A 22629-nucleotide genomic window follows, 5' to 3' on the forward strand; every position below is an offset into this window, starting at 1 on the left:
CTGCCGCTCGATTAAATTAAGGATTTATCATTTATCGAAATTTGATAGAATTTAATTTAAAACACTTTATAGATATACATCCTAAAATTCAGATGATCCAAAATTAAATTATAAAGTAGAGATTATAAGCTTATTCAATTATCACAGAATATATGTATTTATCTGTGATGTGTTCCTAGTACCTAGGAAAAATATGTGAATACACAGCTTTATAAAAATTGCAACACGTTAATGCTACCGAAAAAAATAAAAGTAATTTATTATGCAATAAATGCAAGTTATCGTAACGAAATTTTCATTTCTCGAAAAAGATACGTATCTGCCGTTCGATTAAATTAAAAGTTTGTCATTTATCGAAATTTGATAGAATTTAATTTAAAATACTTTATAGATATACATGCTATAATTCAGATTATTGAAAATTAGATTATAAGATAAAGATTATAGGCTTATTCAATTATCGCAGAATATATGTACAACTTTAGCTGTAATGTGTTTCCTAGTATGTAGGAAAAATATGTGAATATACAGCTTTCTAAAAATTACAACGCGTTAATACTTCCGACAAAATAGAAGTAATTTGTTGATATTATTATTTCTGTCAGAATGCGTAAGCCATACGCATTAAAATAAGTAAATATAGTAATGCCCAAAGTTGCAAAGCATACAGAAATTCACATACAAATAATGCGTGAAAAAACTATTTACTATAATGGTCTACGTGTTTCAATTATATTAATATGCATATTCAATATATGAGAATAAATGAGAAAAAATTAATTTTAAAACATATTTCTAAAATATCAAATTTTATCATTTCATATAACACTAAATAACAGATTTAACACAAACATACACATGAAAACCTAAATGCAATTTATAATATTTTATTGTCAACGAATTAAATTAATATGCAAATTATATTAATATGGAAATTGTGTTTATATTTAATCAATTTCAGCTAGAAAATAATGTATAAAAAGAAATTCTGCTATAATCTTTTTCTCATCAATTCATATTATCAGTTTTGCTCTTCATTATTTATTCAAAATTGGTCAGGTTATTATAACAAATAATTTTCTGCAAATTAATTCTTTTTTTTATATAGTTTAGAATATTAAAATTTTAGTAATCAATTTATTTTTTATATATGTTTTAGTTAAATTCAATATATGCTTTTTGCTATCGGAATTGGAGAAATAAGCTACACATGTTTCAGATTATGTATATGATTAAAAGAGAAAATATATCTAGATTATATTATATATATATATATATATATATATATATATATATATAACTGATAATATAACTGATGATTATATATATATATATATATGTATATATATATATATATATATATATATATATATATATATATAATTTAATTATATGGATTTTCATCAGACATAGTTTTCGATATCATTTGTATATATTCGTATTTATATGTATTCGAATAAAATTGTATTATGCAAATTCGGGCATTATTATACAGAAATAAATGGTATGTACATACATACAAAGTATATATGCAGATGACAGATAAATTCACTCACCAGGTTGCATTGGCATCGTGCTACATGCTGCACCTGGAACAATTTTCGTACAAATTGTAAATTACACATACACAAATCGCTTCTATATATATAAAGAATAAATATTTTCGTATACTTTTTCTATATTTTTAATTAAATATATAAAAATTATTTATATCTTAATTACAAAAAAATTCATAATTATAATTTGATAAATATTTCTTAAAAAATAAAATTATAATTGATTTGATATTTCTATATATAAAAGGCATCATATATACATATGTATATATACATATCAATTTCATCATATATAAATATCAATTATAAAAGATAAGTAATTCTAACAACAAATATTCAAACTATAAATTTATATTAAACAAGTTTACTTACTAGCCAATGTTTGTCCAGCTTCGCGAGCTTCTGGAATTGAGAGCAGATCGAAGACACTTGCATATACGTCGACCGGAAAAGTAAAATTAATGTCATTTGTTCAACACATTCTGATCACGATTTTCGACACTCCCGATTTTCGGCATTCCCGGTTTTCGGCACTCCCGATTTTCAATTTGACTTTTAATATTTTCAATTTTTGACGCTTCCGGTTTTAAAAATTTTCGGCACTCCCGATTTTCGATTTGACTTTTAACATTTTCGATTTTCGACGTTTCCGGTTTAAAAAATTTTCGGCACTCCTGATTTCCGACTTTAAACATTCGCGATTTTCAATATTTCCGATTTTCGGCACTCCCGATATTCGTTTATGATCTTCATATTCACCAATTATTCTGACTCAGTTCCGCCATCGGCACAGCCTAAATTAACATGTAATAACAATTGTACAACTATTAAATATGAAGCGATTAATGTGAAATGGATGAAAGAAATTTCGTTATCCGCATTAAAATGCCATAGCGATAGATTACAAACATCGAGAGAGATTAATTACAATCACGTACATTACTTATTATCTTGTTATCACTGTCTATAGCAAACATACGCAATTTCGATGACACGTACATCACGCACCGCGTATTATAATAAATTACAAATTTTCAACGTCGAATATTCGCACCGAACCAGCGTGCACTGACAGATTGTCGAAGGTCGCGCTGTTGTATGTGTGTGTGTGTATGTGTGTGTGTATAAATGTGTCTCACATCGCGCCGGGCGACACGCATACATTCCCTCACATCGAGCAAAGGTAAACATATCCTTACGAGACCGCCACGATTACAATAGCGCATTCATCAATGTAGTATTCAGTCGTAAATTCACTCTCTCGATACTTCGAACTCGTAACATGTTCTCGTTATTATGTCTCGACGATATTCCTTCATTTATTTCACATTCTCGCTCTGCAAAGAGGAAGGAAAATATTAACTATATGAATGAATAATTATCTATACATAATGCACATTCAATTAATTTTTTAAATCTACATAAATATTGTACGTACACGCGCGTCAAAAATGAAGTCAGAGAAGAATTAAAGTATTTACCATAAAAGTGAATAAATTTTTACATATAAACATGTATAATTTTTTTTCGATTAAAACTTTTCGCTGTAAATATATTTATATTTTATAGTAATCAATATACAGAAATAACGATAGAATTAAGATAATAATTGTGCTCACGAATCATTAAAGTTAGATTAGTTTCCTCTGTTATGAATTCTCAAATTACTGTTACAAACATTGAAAATATGTGAATACCTATAATAATTCAGTCTACTTGAATCTGCAATCGAACTTTCCGATGCTGGTTTTCAACCACGAGTCGTTCTTCACGTATAAAATAGCGAAAAATATACGAAGTAATTTCGAGTGCTTGATGCTAACCTTGGCGCGAAACACCAACTGTAGTGTAGTCGACTGCGTTCGACCGCACTATCGATTTATATCGGCGGTCATATTGCGATTCCATATCGATACGTCGCGCTCCTATCTTCTTACTGAAACCTTTATCAAAATACATTTATTAATTTTATTATCGAAACATACACACATTATATACACTGCTGGCCATTAAAAATTGCATCACATATACACATACTATATACCGTACACACATTTATATCATATTATATATTATATATTATATACATTATTTTATTTACATTATATTATATATTTATATTATATTAATATTATATATTATATTATATTAATATTATATATTATATTATATAATAATGCAATTTTAATGACCAGCAGTATATATATTTTACGGTATACAAATAAATAGAAATATTATATAAATATATTATATATAATTATATAAATAGAATAAATATATTTTGCATATAACATAAAGATCAAGAAGGAAAAATAGCTTTATATTATATTTATAGATTGTTGTGTGTGTGTGTGTGTGTTTTATATATGTCTCTACATAGTCATATCTCATCGTTCAATAAATTCTCAAGTATGGTTACAAACATTGAAAATGCATGGTCACTTACGATAATTCAGTATATACAGCATTGCAGTTGACACTTCCAATACTCGTTTCCGGTCGTGAGTCTCATTCTTTGCACAAAATCTTGAAAAATATTCGGAGCAATTTCGACACGTCTTGAAGCTGAACAATTTCACGCGAGTGGCACAGTGACAGTGATGTCAACGTTTAAATGTTTATTTGTATACCTTAGGACCAATTTCATCAAATCTCATTTAGATGAACATTTATTCCACGTCGTTGATTGGTTGGAACCAACGATTAGCAGGGTGGTCAAAAAACCCAAGGATTCATGTCTATGAATACTTTATTTCATGAATACTTTTGTCTATTAACTATCTTGCTAATTTTAACCATCGGTTCATCTAATCAGACTTGGTGAAATTGAACATCCACAGTTATACATCCATTGAATGCAATTTCGCAATAAAAACTTTGTATAGAAGGTATGATGAATTGTATATATATTATTACTATATGTAGATAAATGCAATAATGCCACGTCTGATATTCTCGATGACAAATAAAATCAATAGATTGAAATAAAAATTTTTCTATATAATTAATGTACTTCTTGTGTCATCTTTTAAAATAAATTATGCGAATTATTTTTTTATATCTCTGAATGTTATTATACACAAATTAAATCAATCTTAAAAAGTTATTAATCTCGCAATAAGTTATTTTTCCTTCTTGATCTTTATGTTATATGCAAAATATATTTATTCTATTTATATAATATTTCTATTTATATAATATTTATTCTATTTATATATTGATGTCATATCGCGCGTGTATAAAATTTATATTTTTCGAGAAAATAAAAGTTATTATACAATACGTGTGCTTATCTTTGAAAAAAAAAACGTAATATGCAACATGTCAGTGAATTGACTTTACGTCTCAATTCTGCAAGAATGCAGACATATTTCTTATTTCCATGAAGCATCCCTTGGAACTTTATGGAAAATAAGTTTGATACAACAGCTAGCAGAGTCTACCGCAAGTTGTACATCACGTAATGTTGTTGTAAAGACCAAACTTTAGCTATCTAGAGTTCCTTTGGCTACATTATAGAATGGAATTATAGGACATCAAATATTTCTTACTGCAATTAACGCCAGAAACAATTACTTGAGCATAAACTCCATCAAATAATGAAAAATAATATAAATGCATTTAGTATAATATAGTTAATATTTTTCACGACATAATTTGAAATAATTCTTAATAGCAAATTATGTTAATCGCTTTTATTTTAAAGAATTGCCTTACTTCGTTTTTTTCTCTAAAAAACTACTTTATTGGGAAACAGATATTTGGTAAAACTTCTAAACGCAAAATGTATTTCTTATCATGCGAAAAAAATGCATGTTTCACTGGAATAAATTTATCCAACTGCTTTACTATACTATGTTTAGTTTAAAAAAGTTTAAGCATAAAAATTACGAACGAAGCGTATATCAATCGATATTTTTACTTTTTCTTCAGGCACAACGACCTACCCTGGAACATACGGAAGTTTCTGAAGAACCAGCTAAGGGAGTTCAGGTTTGATGACCTGAGGGACACTCATCCTTGGTCACGAAGCGCCTGGAGCCACACAGATCTCAAGAGATTAAAGGAAGGCATGGTTGCAGCGCAGGTGAGTTTAATAATAACGGCAATAACAAGAGTTCCCCGAAGTTATTACTTCAACTAAAGTTCGTCGAACCAGTCGCCAAACTGATGAAATGTTTCGAAAATTTTCCGTTCAATTTTAAGCATTCGATTTTACTACAATTAATTGCTTTTAATATTTACATCGCTAAAAAGCGACTTAAATTTTGACCATAATACATAATTTAAGATTTTCAGTAATTTTACTTTAAAATGATATAAATATAATTGAATTATATGGAATTGAATGAGTATAAATAAAATTTTTATATATGTATAATACGATCAAATTCTTGAAAAAATTATAAGTAAAGCTGCGTTTATCAAACATAATTCTTAACTTTGAAATCAAATTTTAATTGCATTAATCATATATTTATATGCTCACGAGTATTTATCATTTGTAAGACTATAATGTCATTAAATATATTATGATTATATTTATTTTTAGCAAGAAAAATATGTGTCACATAATATCACGAAAAGAAATGAAGGAAAAATCTGATCGTGAAATAATTTTAATTTCTCTGAATTTTCATAAACAAACCTGGCAATTAGTCGAGCTTAATATCCTATTTTCATCAACTTCATCGTAGCTCGTGAGTGAAAATTAAATCCACGCGAATGAGGGAATCGCATGTCGCCTCGAAGCTACAGTGCCGCCAAATTGCAATTAAATGTTCGCACGTAGGATTCGACCTGCAGAATCATCGACAATTATAACTAATTTAATACTAATTTATAACTAATTTAAAGTCATGTTAATGCAGTCTGATTTAAATTTAAGCGGTTGCCGACTCTCAGAATTGCGTGCAATTGGCCGTTCAATGAAATGTACGTCATATTCTGTGAAGCCTGTTTTGTTCATGCCAAGCATGGGATTATTAATTTATGGCGTGCTGCGTACGTAACTCGGCCATAAATCAAACAGCAACGGTGCCGCGCCTAATAGCAATTAATCGATTTTACGAAGATTTCGTATCTATGTTTAGTCAAACGCGTGTGCGTATACGCTTGCAAGCTTGGAAATATCCCAATGCCCGAGTTTGCGCAAATACATCTCGTAATTCCTATCCCACCAGAATACGATAAAATTTACATGACAAAAGAGGATTACGTGCTATGAAATATGGAATGCTACGGTAATAAAAAAAAAAGCTATTATCGAACATATTGACACAGTGACGGAAGAATTAATTATCTATCGCGTTACATCGACCGGAACGATTCAGTGGACGAAAATTTTCCGATAAATGCGAACTTATCCGGAATTACTAGCGGATTCCCGATCTCTTTTTTTCGAAACCCTGTATTTAACGAATATAAATTCGGTCTTTCCGACCAAGTAGCGATCGTTAATAATCGGGGATTAATCTAAAATCGCAATTAAGATCTGACCATAAAAAATCGCTTCTTGGTTCAATTAACGGCTCTTTAACGACCCGAGGAAAATCGAGGCGAACTTGGGCAATTAATTTCCTTCGGTTGCTCTCGCCGTGCTTCACGCGCCGCCGAAAATTTACCACGACACGATCTCCTTCCTTCCCCTTCCTCGAAATACCTTCGATTTAATCCCGCGAAAATCCTTCTCGTGAGGCTCTCGGTATCGTTTCGAATAAACTTCGACATAGCGCGCGAAACTTTGCACGGAGAATGTCTATCGAGAACGGCTTCAGGCTGCATCTAAAGAAGTGAAAGAGGTTGTCTGAAATAATTCGCTACGAAAAACTGAAAAATTGATAGATCGAGTTAAACGGATTATAAAAGAGATTTTTGACACACCGACAATATTAAACCCGACTTTTCTAGAGGAAGATATAAATATAAAGAAGTATGCGAAAAATTTACGTATAAATATTAATTAACGATTAAGGTATATCGCGAAAAACTGTGAATATAATATGAATATACTCACGGCAAAATTCTTTTCAATGATGAGATTTCTTACAATTTCAAGTGTTTTCATTATCAAAAATTATTCCCCTTTGTACGTATCGCGAGTTTATTGCGTTTAAAGCAACTCTCAAAGGCGAGCAGAAGCGAGGAATTTATTTACGGTACTTGAAACGTGCGCGGCCGTGTCTCTGAAGAGTCCGTGAAGTATATAGAGTCGAGAGTTAACATAAAAGAAGTGGAAGAGATAAAGACAAGACGCGCGCGCATACAGTCGCAAAGTAGCGTACGCAAAATAGCCCGCGATAGAAAGTTTCGAGAGAGGGAAAATGCGTGCGAGGATACAAAAATATATTCCTCCGCGGAAAAACGTCCTCGAACGTCGAATTTGATGGAGCGTGGCAACGCGTATGTAAATCGTCGGCGTATATAGCCTGCGGTACATTCAAACGAGGATCTTGGCTCGTATTAAATAAGCAATGCGACTCGATAGCACGGTAATAGCGCGCGCGGGTATACCGGTCACAGACCCGTTATACGAGTTTCGATATAGCGCGGAATCCATTTAAGGGAGAAACCGATATCGAACCGGCCGCGGAAATGCAGCGCGCACGCGATATATATATATATATATATATGTATATACATTCTTAAATGCATTGAATCTCGGATTAAATCGGAGGGAGGATTAGAGGATTTCGGTTTCTCTCGATATTCATTTTCGAGGATGCCGCGCGCATCCCGCGCGTAAATCCGCGCTCTTTCAACCGCGAGAGATTCGAGAGACCTCCCTCGCGCGCAGAGGATATGTGACGCACGAGATCCGCATTACGAATTAACGCGAACGCGCCGCTCGTGCCGATGTCGTGACTGGTAAAGATAAATAATACATCGCGCGGAGGTTAACATAGACGTGAAACTTTCAGTTACAATGGAACGTCGACGTGCTGCGGGATGCACCAGAAATTGAACGTTTCCGAACGGTGTCGGATAAAAGCGCAATATCGGAAATCATCCCCGATATTATTTCCCGACGCGTCGCCTCGATGAGAAGCAAAATTTCTCGAGGGACCTTGGAAGGTATCATAACGTCTTCTCGTTAGAAAGACAACCCCGGCGTGATTCAGCTGTTAGGAGTCGATCTAGATGCGTGACACTTATCCCAGCTCGTGAACGAAATGTGATGTGTGTCAGAGCATGATAAAAAGGGGATTGTCGCGATCCGGAAAGTCCGACCCTCGTGAAAGCGCATAAAGACGGGAGTTTTGAAAAAATCGAGGTCTTACTTAGTCGCTCACCTTAACGTTGATATATTCGCTCGCACCGTTAAACAAATAGGAAAAAGGGAAGCCAAACGAGCATCCACCACTAATGGCAAGACGTGTAAAATGCGCGTCATTTACCGTCACTGCGTAATGAAATCATTAATGTTATTAAATGGAATATTAATCTGATGCATAATGACGTAGTAGAGCGCATAGCCGTGTTTACTGCGCGTTGCATCGTAACGCTGTGCATTACGAGCAATTTTTCATAATTAATACCAATCTGTGATCGCGCGAGAGATGTGCAAACTGCAGTAATTGCGAAAAAAAATATGAAGATGGTAACGCACAATGAATCGAATAATTGCGCGAGAGTTTTTCTTTTAACATAAATATCACATTTATACGCGCGAATCATTAATAATGCGATTAATATTGGAACGCGAGAATTTTGTAATTAAACTCAATAAAAGCGTGCAAAATGATATCATGCATAGAAGACCGTATAACAATAATGAAGCCATGTACAATAATTATAATTGTTCAATCAAATCTGTATTAAATTCTATTTAATTTTCACCGATAATTTAAAAATTTTTTAAAAATTTAATAACACATTATTTTCTTCAAAAACGCCATTGGTTATTTAAAAATATTGAACGTATAGCAATACTGGGAGAAAACATCAAAGAAGGGAAAAAGCAGAGCATGCGAAAGTATCTCGTACCGACTACATATATATTTTGGATTATGTTCCGATCCGAGACAGATCCCTTAAGGTATCCAGTCTGCCAACGTCAGGACGAAAGGGATAACCACTCGGTTATGTCCATTGGGACGAACGCAACACATATACACACAATACGTATACGTAACTCATACACCGTATATGTATACAGTAACCAAACCGAGGCCCGCCTCGATCTATCACTGTCCTGGTTAATTCAGACGGGCTGACGGTATCCACTGTGGAAGGTTACTCCATTGATCGCGTGCCGTCGACTTACATACGATCTTACACAACGTCGCGACGTAGACAAGATTTTCCCATGTAACGATCCCTTTTTCTACAATCATATACAGACCTTCTCAAATAAACGCGCGACATAATAGAATGCAATATAATAGTATAAGTGCGTACTCAAAATTTTACTATCGTATAAAAAAATTTATGAATTTTATTTGCATTAAAGAAATATAAAATTTTTTTTGCATAAAAAATATATATATAAAATTGTTATTTTAGTTTTTGTTGAATGCGATTTTTTGAAAATTTTCTCGAAAAATTTGTTTTATTTTTATTTAGTACGAAAATGTAGTATAAAAGAGAGCGAAAACATTTCCCCACCATGTCCTCGCGCGCAGTACATATATACTAATGCGTCGCAAAATTCAAAGAATACTTGAAGAATCGATACAAGTACTTTCGTTGAAGCCCCTCGGGCTGTCTATCCGCGAGATTCTCGGCATTTCCGGCACATCACAAATCACGAAAGTGCATTCCAACTTGAGATGAGCCGAAGCTACTCGATTTATCGCGTCTCTCGATGGGAATTTGCGTTACACCTTCGGCGACTTCGCAACAGGAAGAAGCAATTCGGGGTAAGAACGGGGGAAAATTTACGTCTCGCGCAGTTGTTTCGGAATTTTAGATACATCGCAAAAAGAGTGATGGAAGATGGAACGCCGGCGGCGAAACACGTTTTTTTTATCTCCCTTTTTTGATAACTGTTATCAAATTGAATTTCCATTATCTCTCCCATTGTTCGCTATATATTTTCACATTCGATAACTAAACGAGTATAAAAGTGCAATTTTATCAATCGAATAGACGAATGTTTTCAATAAATTTGTCAACAAATAATAAGTAAAAGACTATTTTTATAAAAAATAAATTTAAAATATTTATTTCCTTTACGTATAATTCGCACCATTGTGTTGCAATAAAATAGGAATAGTAAGTTTATTGTAATATATTACGAGTAACTCGTAAAAGAAATCCGTAGGACATCACAATGCAAAATACACGGTTTGAAGTTTACGATGCCAGATGCAAGGATTAATAAAGCAGAGCAATAAAAGAAAAAGCCTTTCTTTAAATCGATTTTCACGTGTACGGTTTTTCGCAAAGTGATCTTCGAGGTAAGTTAAAACGGCCGTCTTAATAGCCAGTTCGCATTGCGCAGCTGCAAAATTGCTAAAACTTATCTCGTATCGCGGCCAGATAGAAAGAGAATTAGTGAGAAAGAGAGACAAAAGGGGAAGAAAAAGCATGGGGTCCTTACAACCACAGCTCGCCTTTAAGTAGAATCGCAGATACGACACGTTGTATACACGAGGAGAGGAGAGTATTTTTACGAACGTCTGACCTAAAACTCGCCTCGACTACTGCTCGTTCTTGCGCGCGGCTGAGCTGGAAAAGTGCGGAAGGGAAAAGAGAGACTTTGCACACGTACAATATATACATACACACGTATACACAAACGTTCTGTGAACGTCTGACCTGAAATGCTGCGGTAACTGCCTCCTTACAGTATCGCGAAGAAGGATACGAAAGGAGCGATTGTATCACTAATACAGACGTCGGTACAATTCGCTTTAATATCACTGCATTTTCCCCGATGCGAGATTACGTGGCGCTCTGTGTTCATCTTTTGAAATCAAATTTCTTCCGCCGTGACGTTTGAAATTAAGATCTCGCATATCTAGAATTGGGATTGCTGATAACGCGAATGTAATTGCGAATCCGCGATAATGCTTGTTTTTTGCGTACGAGCGTGTATAATTCCTCATGATTATATACGCCCAGCAAACACCGATATATAATTGTTACATTGTTATAATAAAACGGAATATAACAGGTAATATAACGTGTACGTTACATGTAACATCCATGTTAGTTGTAATTTCCCACTCATAGATGTAACATTTTAATATAACATATATTACATTGTAGTTATATTGTTATTATGTACCAAATAGCACATTGATGTATTGATAAGTCAGTGATATCTTGGGATATAATGACAATATAACTACAATGTAATATATGTAATATTAAAAATGTTACATCTATGAGTGAAAAATTACAACTAACATATACGTTACATGTAACATGCTTGAGTATATAACATTTATATACTGTGTTTGCTAGGACCGTAAGAAACAATGGAAAAAGAGCCATTAATGGCGAGTAATATTTTATTCATTGATAATGCACACACAGTTCCTGTAATTTTAAATAACGGAGTAGCGAACATGTGAACGAACCACATTTGGCACGAAAGATGTCGCATGTCTGACACGATAATGCGCTCGTTAAATAAATATACCGCGCGAATATACTCGATAACGTCGAGTCTACAGGTTTGATATTTATTTATTTATTTTTTTCGACGGCTGTACCGCCGCAAGTAATCATCCAGCTATATGTAGGAGCAATTACGAGTTGAAAGTTTTTCCCGTCTTGCGCCGTTTCCGTTTGGCATACCGACATTCAACTGCAAGCGCAGACTAAACTTTCCGCTCACTCACTCCTCTCTCTCTCTCACTCCCTCTTTGCCGTTGAATTATTTACGCGTCGCAATTAGCCGTCTCGCGGCAAAAGTCACCGAAGTACTCGAAATACAGACGTCCCGAATGTAATTACGGTGCTTGACATCGCGCGCGATTAAAGTCGTCACTATTAGCGGCCGTCATCCTACGGGCGGTTTCGCGACGTTATGCAATTCCTGTCAACCGCAGCCCGAGAAGCGATACCGGGAGAAAAACCGGAAGAAGAGGTCCCTTCGCGCCCCTTCGTCCGTTGATTTACGGCGCCGCGACGGTAACTTCACGCCTCGGGCATAAATTTCTTCCGCATTGTTGAATAAAACTTCTCGCCGACGTCGCGATGCGCGCACTTGTGCATAATATATAATGCGAAAAATTTGCGCCGAAGTAAGACAACCTCCTCTTCGTTTCGATTACAAAAAAAAAAAAAAAACACGAACTTTTAATGTCTCTCATGTCCGAGACGATGTCACCTAACGAAATATATCAACCGCATCTCCGTTGATGAAAATTTATTAACTCTGCGTATAATCCTGTTTTCTTTGAGGAAAAGTAGATTTAAGAGCATAATGAAACGTGGCAAAGAAAGAAATCTAATCGTGTAGTTGTTTGGATTACGGTCTATGTGAGGATAACCGGCTAAAGTATGCACATAAATTTTGCAATGTCAAACGGATGTCGTAACGAGTAAAAGAACTAATTATATCGCCGTGCGACGATCTCGCGTGACGGTTGAAAACAGAAATCGCGATCTCCACATCGCGTGCCTTTTTGAAGTCGCGTTGATTTTTTTTTCTTTCTTTTTTGCAATGCCATGTACATACATACGTGTTATGCATAGAGCGTAACCTTAAAAGACGGTACATTCAGAACCAAATTATTCCACAAACCGGGCCGGTTGTATTCTTGCTTTTGAATGCATTACGCAAAGGGACTCTTAAAGTTTCTGTTATTTACGATCGCCGCCGATACCCGGTTATTTAAAATGCAAATTATTCCTGTGTGTTTGTAGAATATCGTAATGTGCATTTAATTATATATTCCTAACGCTATCAGATGCTGGATTAAAACGGAGCATTATATTATATGTGTCAGAAATATCTCGTAATTAGAATACGAATGAGATTAACGTTATTGTATTTTAAATCAGAATAAACCCACGAGCCAATATTGAATAAAAGTAATCCTTTGTAATAAATCGCAACATTTTTATCGATTTTAGCTTTAGCATGAGAATAGCCTATTTTACAATTCAGTATCGTCATAATATATCCATTAATGTGATGAATTTTCGATAGAACTCATCAATATAAAATTTACGTGTCTTTTACATAATTAAATAATAATCAATTTCATTTATACATTCGCTTGTTGTATGTGGAACAGAGTAAAATATATATAATATATATCGGCATATTTAAACGCGATTTTTGTATTAAAAAAATTTTTAAATAAAAAATAGGAACGTCAACATTATCGTAAATTAAGCAATCACAAATATAAATTGATAAATTGAATAATCAACTCACGTATTTTCGTTTTACTGTTACAGTTCTGGTCGGCGTATGTACCCTGTTCATCGCAGCATCTTGACTCGGTGCAGTTGGCCCTGGAGCAAATAGACCTTATTCGCCGATTGGTTAACAAACATCAGGAAAATATGGTCCTAGTTACCACAGCGGAAGGTTCGTAGTTTTTATTTTCCGCGCACTTATGAACTCGCGAGCGCAACGAAATAAAATCGGGAATACATGAGCTATATTAGCTCGAAACACTCGCAAAAGCATCGCGACTTGCGAGAATGAAAATTCGCCTCGCGATGTATACTTGGCGCATGGCCAGCTCAAATCGACCCCGACTTCGTTCAGTATTTCTTCAAATATTTTCGATTGAATACTCACTCGATCGACACTCCGCCTCTCAGAAAAATATGTGACCGTAGGAGAACTTTCGAACTCGATCAATTTAAAATACTCGCTATTTTACATTCGACAGAGAATTTATTATATACCACGGATTTATAATGCAACGAATATTCCAGTTAACCCTTTAATGCGGACGTATTACTTGATAATCCGAGTTTCGCCCGGAAATTAATGCGTTACTCAGCGCGGGATCAATCTTGCATAATTGCTCGCTATATCAATTTACTCTCTACAGACGTGGCGATGTTTAAAATTACAGAGATAACGCCGATGGGGTGGGATTTCTCCACGTCCGAGCAAACAGATTTTTGAATTCCCTCCGCCTATCCCCCCTGCAAAATTGTTTTCCCAGCCGTTATATATCCACATGTCCCGCATTCCTCCTGTAATCTCCGTGTCTCGCATTTTTCGCATGCTGATGAATATTCGCGAAAATAAAAGCACGCCGAGAAACGTGGCCCGCGGAAATATGTCGTCCGCAGCGCGTGTCCGGAAGCGACGAAATTCGCTATATAGCATTAAATTTTCATTATCGAATCGGGTTATCTATTTGCACGAGTCCCCGACACATTTCAGGATCCTTTGGCATTGTGTCAGCGAGAATTGTCGTTTCCCCGTCCTTCGTCATGTTCGTTATGGACTTTCCTTTCAAGAATTTAGAATGCACTTTAGATAGTGAAGAGGAAGCGCGAACTGGAAAACGAGCAATCGCTCCTTCAACGTAAGAAGCATCTTTCGAATGTCTTCTAGAGTGTCTTTCGACCTCGTCGAATCCATTTCGGGACGATCCGCTAGAACAGTCGAGTTTCCCAGGTGCGAAGAGTTCCACAAAAGGATTAGAAAAAAGCGAGAGTGTAATAAGATCGATTCAAGAGAGACGCTTTCCTCTCGCGTCAGTTTCTTTCTATTTTTAGAAGAGGAATTCTTACACGGAAAAGACGGGGCTTTTACGCATATATGTACGTATCACCGCGTTGAAGAAACGAAAAATCGTCTGCGCGAGAAATGACATTCATTCATTCGTTTCATGAAAAATTTAGAGAGAGAAAGAGAGTGTTTATATGTGTGTGAGAGAGAAAGAAAGAAAATTACGACAATCTAATTTCGTTTATTGAGAAAAATATACCGAAACAATAGCACATCAATAATTCATTTTCATGATGTATTTTATACAGAGAGATTATTGTATTTATATAAATAAATATAAATGCATACATCACTTTGCTCCATATTTATTTAACAAAATTATTATAACTTTTAAAATTGTCATTTTCCATTTTATAGTTGCTTTTTCATAAATTAGATTGAGTAATAATATTTCCCCATTTCCAAAAAAAAAAAATATCCCATTAAAATTACGATAAAAATGTCATAAGATAATCAAATAATTTGGAAGTTTGTATATAAGATATTGAACATTTTTTTTTAAACATTTTTATGATCTCTCTTTTCTCTTTAGAAACTTTATTTTTGGATGATTTTCAAATTATTTTATACTCCATCTAATATTGTCTTCATTTTTATCATGAAGCAATATTTCTACTAAATTGATTCATTGAAAAAAAAAACTGCAGAGTTATATTAATTTCTACAAATATAATAAACGTAACGTTTAAACATGATAAAGATATCGTAAATGCATAAAACTTGAAGAGATTTTTCCCTCAAGGGACGAAGAAAGTAAAAGAAGTTGAATCGGTAAAAAAAAGACAAAAAAAGACGATGACAACAACGAGTACAATGTAATGAATGTACGACATCGAGAAACGAGGAAAAGAACAAAGACAATCTCAGTAAATAATCTTATAGCTTTATCGATTGACTTTCGTTTGACGTATGCATTTCTTCAGACAAAGACGTTAGAAAACCAGTTCATCAAAATTAATATACAGGAAATAACTGCTGCATTTCTTTTTCTGCAAACACTGTGAAGAAGATAAATTACAAGTTTGATACAAATGAAATGAGTATACATAATTAAATATAAAAATAGCAATATCGAGTGTTATTATATTATTAAATATTTTACGATATTTATGTGTATAATATAAAATTACTGACAGAGTTATTTAGAGAAATCATAAACAAAGAAGATTTAAGTGCATTTTACTAAATATAGATGAGAGATTCTTTGATGGGAAATTCCTTAACAGATTCTTGAACTTTATTGAAATATGTCAAATTCTCTCTCTCTCTTTCTCTTCCCTATTTTTAATAAACAAAATCAAATTCCTACCATAATTCTTAACCGCGTCTCAATTATTATTGTTTCCCGTAACATTTCGTAACTTTGTGTGTATTCCCTTCTCTCTCTTTCTCTCTTCCTATTATTTTTAATACGTCGTATCTCGCGAGGATGTATACGCGCCAAGAATTTCTGGAAAATATTCCTATATTTGGCGAGCAAATATTTGCCGTTGGATTTCGTTGTCCCGCTGTCACAATGCGCGCTGTCTAAGCGTAACGCAAATCCGATGGGAAGATGATGGAACGCGAGAAAGATGCGCCGGATGGTAAATTCCAACCGGAATGGAAAAATGTCGTTCCGATGTGCCGACCGATATACTTCGTTCGATAACCCCGAACGTCGACGACTGCATGTCGCCGCTCACATGCATATGTAAATAAACATAAAATGCGCGCACGTATGCATGTACGTTCATACGTATGGACATCTGATTGTACCGAACCGACAGATCCATATTCTCTCCTGTCGCGACTTTCTCTCCGCTGATTAAAAGGCCAGGGTATTTCAGAGGCAACATAGAGATATTCGCTGTAATTTCGCGGTACATTGTTGCACGCTTTCGATATTTTGAGACTGTCAAACGTGTTTCGCGAATGACATTTCTAAAAAAAAAAAAAAATATATATTTCTCTCACGGTGCGTATTATCTACATAAATCTATTAGTACATCTATCTAAATTTAAAAAAAGTTACATTTAATTTTTGGAACGATATTTCCCGCGTAAGAAGAAAATCACCATGCATATTACTCCAGTTTACGCGCATAATTCATTCTTTATTCATATTTTCCGAAGCATCGCGTTTACCACTTTATTCATAGCGCATTACATGTGAGTGTTGATAAGAAGACAAACGATCATATGTCACCGTAAAGAAAACCGCGTGCCCGTCTTTTTAAAATTATATGCAAATTTTATGCACATCGGTGGCGTGTTATCTCTTTCGACTGGAAAAAGAGAGTGAGTCGCGCGCGAAGAGAGTACGCAGCTTGCGCGCGCGCGAACGAGCAGCTACAAAATATAGCACTTTGAGGAAGCAATCTGCCAGATGGAAGAAAGGGCGCCGGTAGAACGCGGAAGATGAGAAATTCCACGAGGAATGGAAGAATGTTCTGAAACCATGGAGCTCGCCGTAGCTCCGTCCGATAATGTCGAAGAACATTCGCCTCGGTATATATGTATATACGTGCGCGAGCGCATACATGCATTCGCATGCACGTGCAGATATATGGATACACATGCACAGAATATATCCGTATATGTAGCGAGAACATATATAGGCGAACCGATACATTCGCGGGGCCAAATGTATCAGCGTTACAGGGCGAGCGAGTGCAAAAGTATAAATCGCGAGGCGCACTAAATCAAGGACCCATCGACAGGGCGCGTTTTATTCGCGTCGCTCCTTTTTCGTCCATTCGTCCATTAGAAGCCGTAATACAACGTAATCGCCGCCCACGTCAGCGGGAAAAATTAAAGCCACCGCGCGGCGACAAATGACATTTGCGCTGTGACGTGCGTTCGAGTTGATTTAGGAGATTCCGAGGAGAGAAAAGGGACGCGTTGTTAAACTTTTTAACGTTTCGCAGACAGGAAGAAGTGACTTCTCGCTTTCCGCGAGGGTCGAAGGACCCTGAATCTGAAATGACTTAAACAGACATGTCGGAAGTTTTTCATACAAGGCTATTGAAAGGTAGCTACCGCGATCTTTCGTCGTAAAAACGGGATTATACATTTAAAAAGTATGCAAATTTTTAGTACAGACACTCTTCTACTTATAAACTTTCGTTTTACGAACTTTCGCAAGTAGGAACAAAATTATGATTCGTCAGTGCCAGAGCGTCGCGCCGCGTATACCAAGAAGAAGAATGTAAAACAATTCAGTTAAAGATAATGCAGTCTCTTTTTTAACATAATTTGTTCTCTATTTTTTAAGAAAAAAAATTTAAGTAAAATAATAATTTCGACTTGCAAGTATAGTCGACTTAAATAAATAGCGCGTCCAGAAATTGAAGTTATATTTCTAAAAACGTTTACACTGGAATGCAAGAGTTCTACAATGAGCTCTCAATTATCTATGTATACGTGTACTCTGCGATTATCGATCGTTGGACCAGTACGCGAGTGATACATATAGACATTTATTAATATGTGAGAGAACATATTAAATATATATATATATATACACCAGAGTATATTGTAACGATGCAGCATACAGGACGTATTATGTATGCCGGTTTACTGCTTTTGTATGTGAGATATTACCTTGCTCCGGAATGATATTTTTAGAAGCGCGGTAATCCGTTGACGTCAAGTGTATTACTTCCGCCTAGTTGCCGTGAATTCTTTGTAATTGGATGATAAATTACAGCGCGTTGCTTTTTCTCCTTTTTTATCAAATTCATCCGTAAGCCGATGCTGAAAGATCCGCTCGGACAGGCAATAAGAATTTTTCCACGGAAATATGATAAAACTAATACACTATTCCCTATGCGAAACGTATTGACGGCGCGAGACGCTTCCTAATCCGACGTATCCAATAAGGAATTTAATCAAATCCGCATAACGCATACCGCGAAATTGAATTCCTCGATACCGTCGACCGGATCTTGCGCCGGCGAATTTGGTTAAGTGATTAAACGTCGCAAATCGAATTCGCGGAATGACATAATGCCCGATTACCCGTTGATTAAGAGCGCCAACTCCACTCCTCCTCCGCTGAGTTTTCTTCGATCAATTCCGGATTTTGGATTGTAGTGGCACCCCCAAGCATCATCAGCTTAATTAACTTCTATTTATACTTTGTAATTAACGATCGTCGCGCGATGAAACATTCGATAAACGACAGAGGCAATTTGAAAGATTTAATTAATCCAAAGAGATCGGAGACGTCGGATAAGCCCGCTTAATTATAATCCACGTGCGTCGCGCATTGTGCCCGTCGTAATTGCATTTTACACTCGTATTGTTTATATACGTTTTTGATTTCGCGCGGAAATATAAGAGGGACACGCGTCCTGCTCTCTAGAATGTCGCGCTTAAAACGCGCGCTAAACTTTTTTTCTCCGACGTAGATATATACAGGGTGTCCGGTAACTAACGGACCAACGATTACAAATGGATTCTTTGGTCAATTTGGAAACGATTTTTCCTCAGCAAAAATATCGAAAAAGATCATCATTTTTTACAACTTTCCAATATTTGTTATTATGTATCTTTATAACTAAGCCTCAAATTAAAATTTTATTATAGTAAACTCTACCTGAAATTAACTGAAGAATGTAATTATGTTATAGACTTTTAACTCCAAAACGTTTAGTTTTCAAAAAACCCATTTTTTTTCAATCGCTTATAACTCGAAAATTATTGACTTCTCAACATTTTTGCTAAGGAAGAATCGTCTCCAAATTGGCCAGAGAATCCGCCCTTAATCATTGGTCCGTTAGTTACCGGACACCCTGTATATTTCGTCGGTACCCAAAACAATTCCGTAGCGTTACGTATGTCCGTCGAAAATGTTGTTTCAACGCGACTCCGTCGTTGTTTTCCGATCTCGTGCGCAAACAGAATTTGCAAACTTTCCCAGATCCATTTACCATCGGCATTACTTATCGGGGGCACGGCCGGAACTTTGTAACGGCGTTCCAGCCATTATTTGACATCACGCGTCACTCGCGTTACGTGCGAAGGATCGCGGAAATGAGATTATTCTTTCGACGGCGTGAAAAAAAATTAATGAACAAAATACAAAAATCCGCCCCTCAACGCTGTCCTTTAAAACGCGAACGTCGAAGAGTTCAAACATGTACATATATCGTAGGAATTTATCTATCCGAACGCACGCGCGCGTCTGCAACATTTCTACCCGGCTTACTGGTTTTACGTGGCGCCTGTGATACAAATCCACCGCCACCCTGTGTCAGAGAATAATGGCTCGTAATAGTGACGGGGTGAGCTCACAGTTCTAAATAAGCTTCAAAGTTACACCGTTCTGAATAAGAGCGACGAGCAGACGGGAATATATATATATATATATGCAAAGTAAATGATATAATGTATGATTTCAGGTATCGAGAAGGCGCACAAAGAGGGTAGATTAGCGAGTCTGATAGGGGTCGAAGGGGGCCACGCCGTCGGAGCGAGTCTGGCGGTCCTGAGGATGCTGTACGAGTTGGGCGCCAGGTATCTCACCCTCACGCACACGTGTAACACGCCTTGGTGAGTGTGCCAGCGCAGAAATGCGTTGTATATAAAAAGCCGTAAGAATGTCATCGCGCGCTATGTTGTAAAGCGAGGACAATGAGGGAAGCAGAAGCAAAACGCGTCACACCCGGGCATCCCGTTACGATGTTACACTCGCACGAGATCGTACGAGCTGCAATCTCGTTATGTGGTCGTCTCCATTATACATTTGCGACACACATACGCGCGTACACTGACTCGTACTCTAATCCCGTTAAGTTTCACAAAGTGCACGCGCGCAGCGCGCTGTGGCAAGTCTATTTCGCTTAAATCGAGGCGTTAAACGCTCTAAACGCGATCTCGTTAAGATAGAAAATTGCACGTATAATTTGTCAATGACAAAATTAATTTATCAAATCTTAAATATATAGAATAGATATTATTTCTCGCGTCAAAAAAATATTCGCAAAGATCGCGAGACCGGGTGAACGCTTCTGCAGTTAAATACGGTGCGAGAGCGTATATACGATAGGTCGAATGAGCGAAGTCGGGGTCAGAAGCTGAAATAAAAATTGATTATTTGCTACGCGCGTTAGTGCGTGAATAGCGATTACCGGCGTAGAATTTTATCGTCCGGTTGCTGAAAATGGGCCGCAAACCGCGCAATAACGTCGGGCATTGCGGCAGGCGTGCAATCGCCGATGCCTTTACAACCGGGACTTTTCATCCGCGCTCTACCTGAAGTGAAATAGCCTCTGGTCGACGGTAGTAGTAATTCGAAGCCATACACAGTTTCGTTCATTTCTCGTGCATTAAAAGCTATCGCTTTGAACACGAGCGGTAAAACGTTTAACGTAAACGGATTAAAGTTCCCATAATAGTTCGTGCGCGAACCATAAGATCAACGTGTTGCCACAGTGTATATGTATGCGTGTGTGTATCTGTATGCGAGTCTATAATCCACAAAATTCCTAGTTTTGGCCTTTTAGAAATCGAATTGAAAAAGATGGCGATCGCAATATCGAGGGATTATGTAGGATCGTGTTATTTGGATTTTATATGTAGATTAATATATCCATTGCATTTCCAAAATATTTTGCCTATTCCGTGAAATTTTGATTCTCTAATCAAATTACTTGGTTAATAAAAAAGGAATCGTTATATTTAAGTCACTTATTCTAGAGAGGACATTATTTCTAAATCCTTATTTCTCAGGAAACACAGAAACATGCAGTAGCATGAATGTATCTTTATAGAAAAAAACATTCTCATTCTGTTACATTTAAATTAATAGTTGACGTTAATATTTCTATAGACAAATAAGTATTACAGACTTGTATACAGAACAGAGATTACTATATGAAAGGATTTATTATTTACATAAAAAATAAAAACGCATTTTTTATTAGTTTTCAAGAATAAAGTCCTTTCTAAAAACAAGTAATTTAATTATATCGCGTCATATCCAAGTAAAGTGTGAAATTTTCCGGTGTAATTCACAACGATCTTTCTTTTATACGTCGAGTTGTTTTGTTTCGAGATAGAGTATCGAGGGAGAATTGCGAGGTGAAGATCGCAGGTCGTCTGTCCCAGCTGATGCCACGGTAGATCGTAGAAATATTATTACGTGCGACAAACAATGAACAAAAACTCGCGAGTGCCGGCCTATTTATTTTACTAACTTTTCTGAGAGACGACTCCAAGAGAAACACAATATAAAACTTTCCGAGCAAATTGATGGATCGACTATTTTAACGCGCCTCTTGTACAAGATGAACTTCAATTTATCTGTCTCGTTATAGTATCACTCTTTAAATATTTATAGTATCGTTTGACGACAAAAATCGGTGCTCTATTATAAATCGATTTTATCGCGTTGTTGTATTGATGATGGTATTCAAGATGGAT

The 22629-nt window shown here is 35.7% G+C and overlaps 1 protein-coding gene and 1 long non-coding RNA gene across 7 annotated transcripts in view; one reads left to right on the forward strand and one right to left on the reverse strand.

The window, feature by feature from the left end:
• Window positions 1-22629, forward strand: part of LOC114939799 (dipeptidase 1) — an 81770-nt gene that overhangs the window by 17237 nt on the left and 41904 nt on the right. For all 6 annotated transcript variants that reach the window (XM_029314220.2, XM_029314221.2, XM_029314223.2 and 3 more), the window contains exons 3-5: window positions 5490-5643; window positions 13920-14052; window positions 20607-20757. In XM_029314220.2, coding sequence (XP_029170053.1) covers window positions 5490-5643; window positions 13920-14052; window positions 20607-20757 — 438 coding nt within the window. The remainder of the gene's footprint in view (window positions 1-5489; window positions 5644-13919; window positions 14053-20606; window positions 20758-22629) is intronic.
• On the reverse strand, window positions 1552-13973 carry LOC114939800 (uncharacterized). Its single transcript, XR_003821334.2, has 4 exons — window positions 13897-13973; window positions 3380-3499; window positions 1929-2350; window positions 1552-1589 (listed from the first exon to the last, which is right to left on the reverse strand). It is a non-coding gene; the product is annotated as an uncharacterized LOC114939800 (long non-coding RNA).

This window comes from Nylanderia fulva, unplaced genomic scaffold (genome assembly GCF_048542155.1).
Source record: "Nylanderia fulva isolate GAGA-0341 unplaced genomic scaffold, ASM4854215v1 Scaffold41, whole genome shotgun sequence".
Taxonomy (NCBI): domain Eukaryota; kingdom Metazoa; phylum Arthropoda; class Insecta; order Hymenoptera; family Formicidae; genus Nylanderia; species Nylanderia fulva.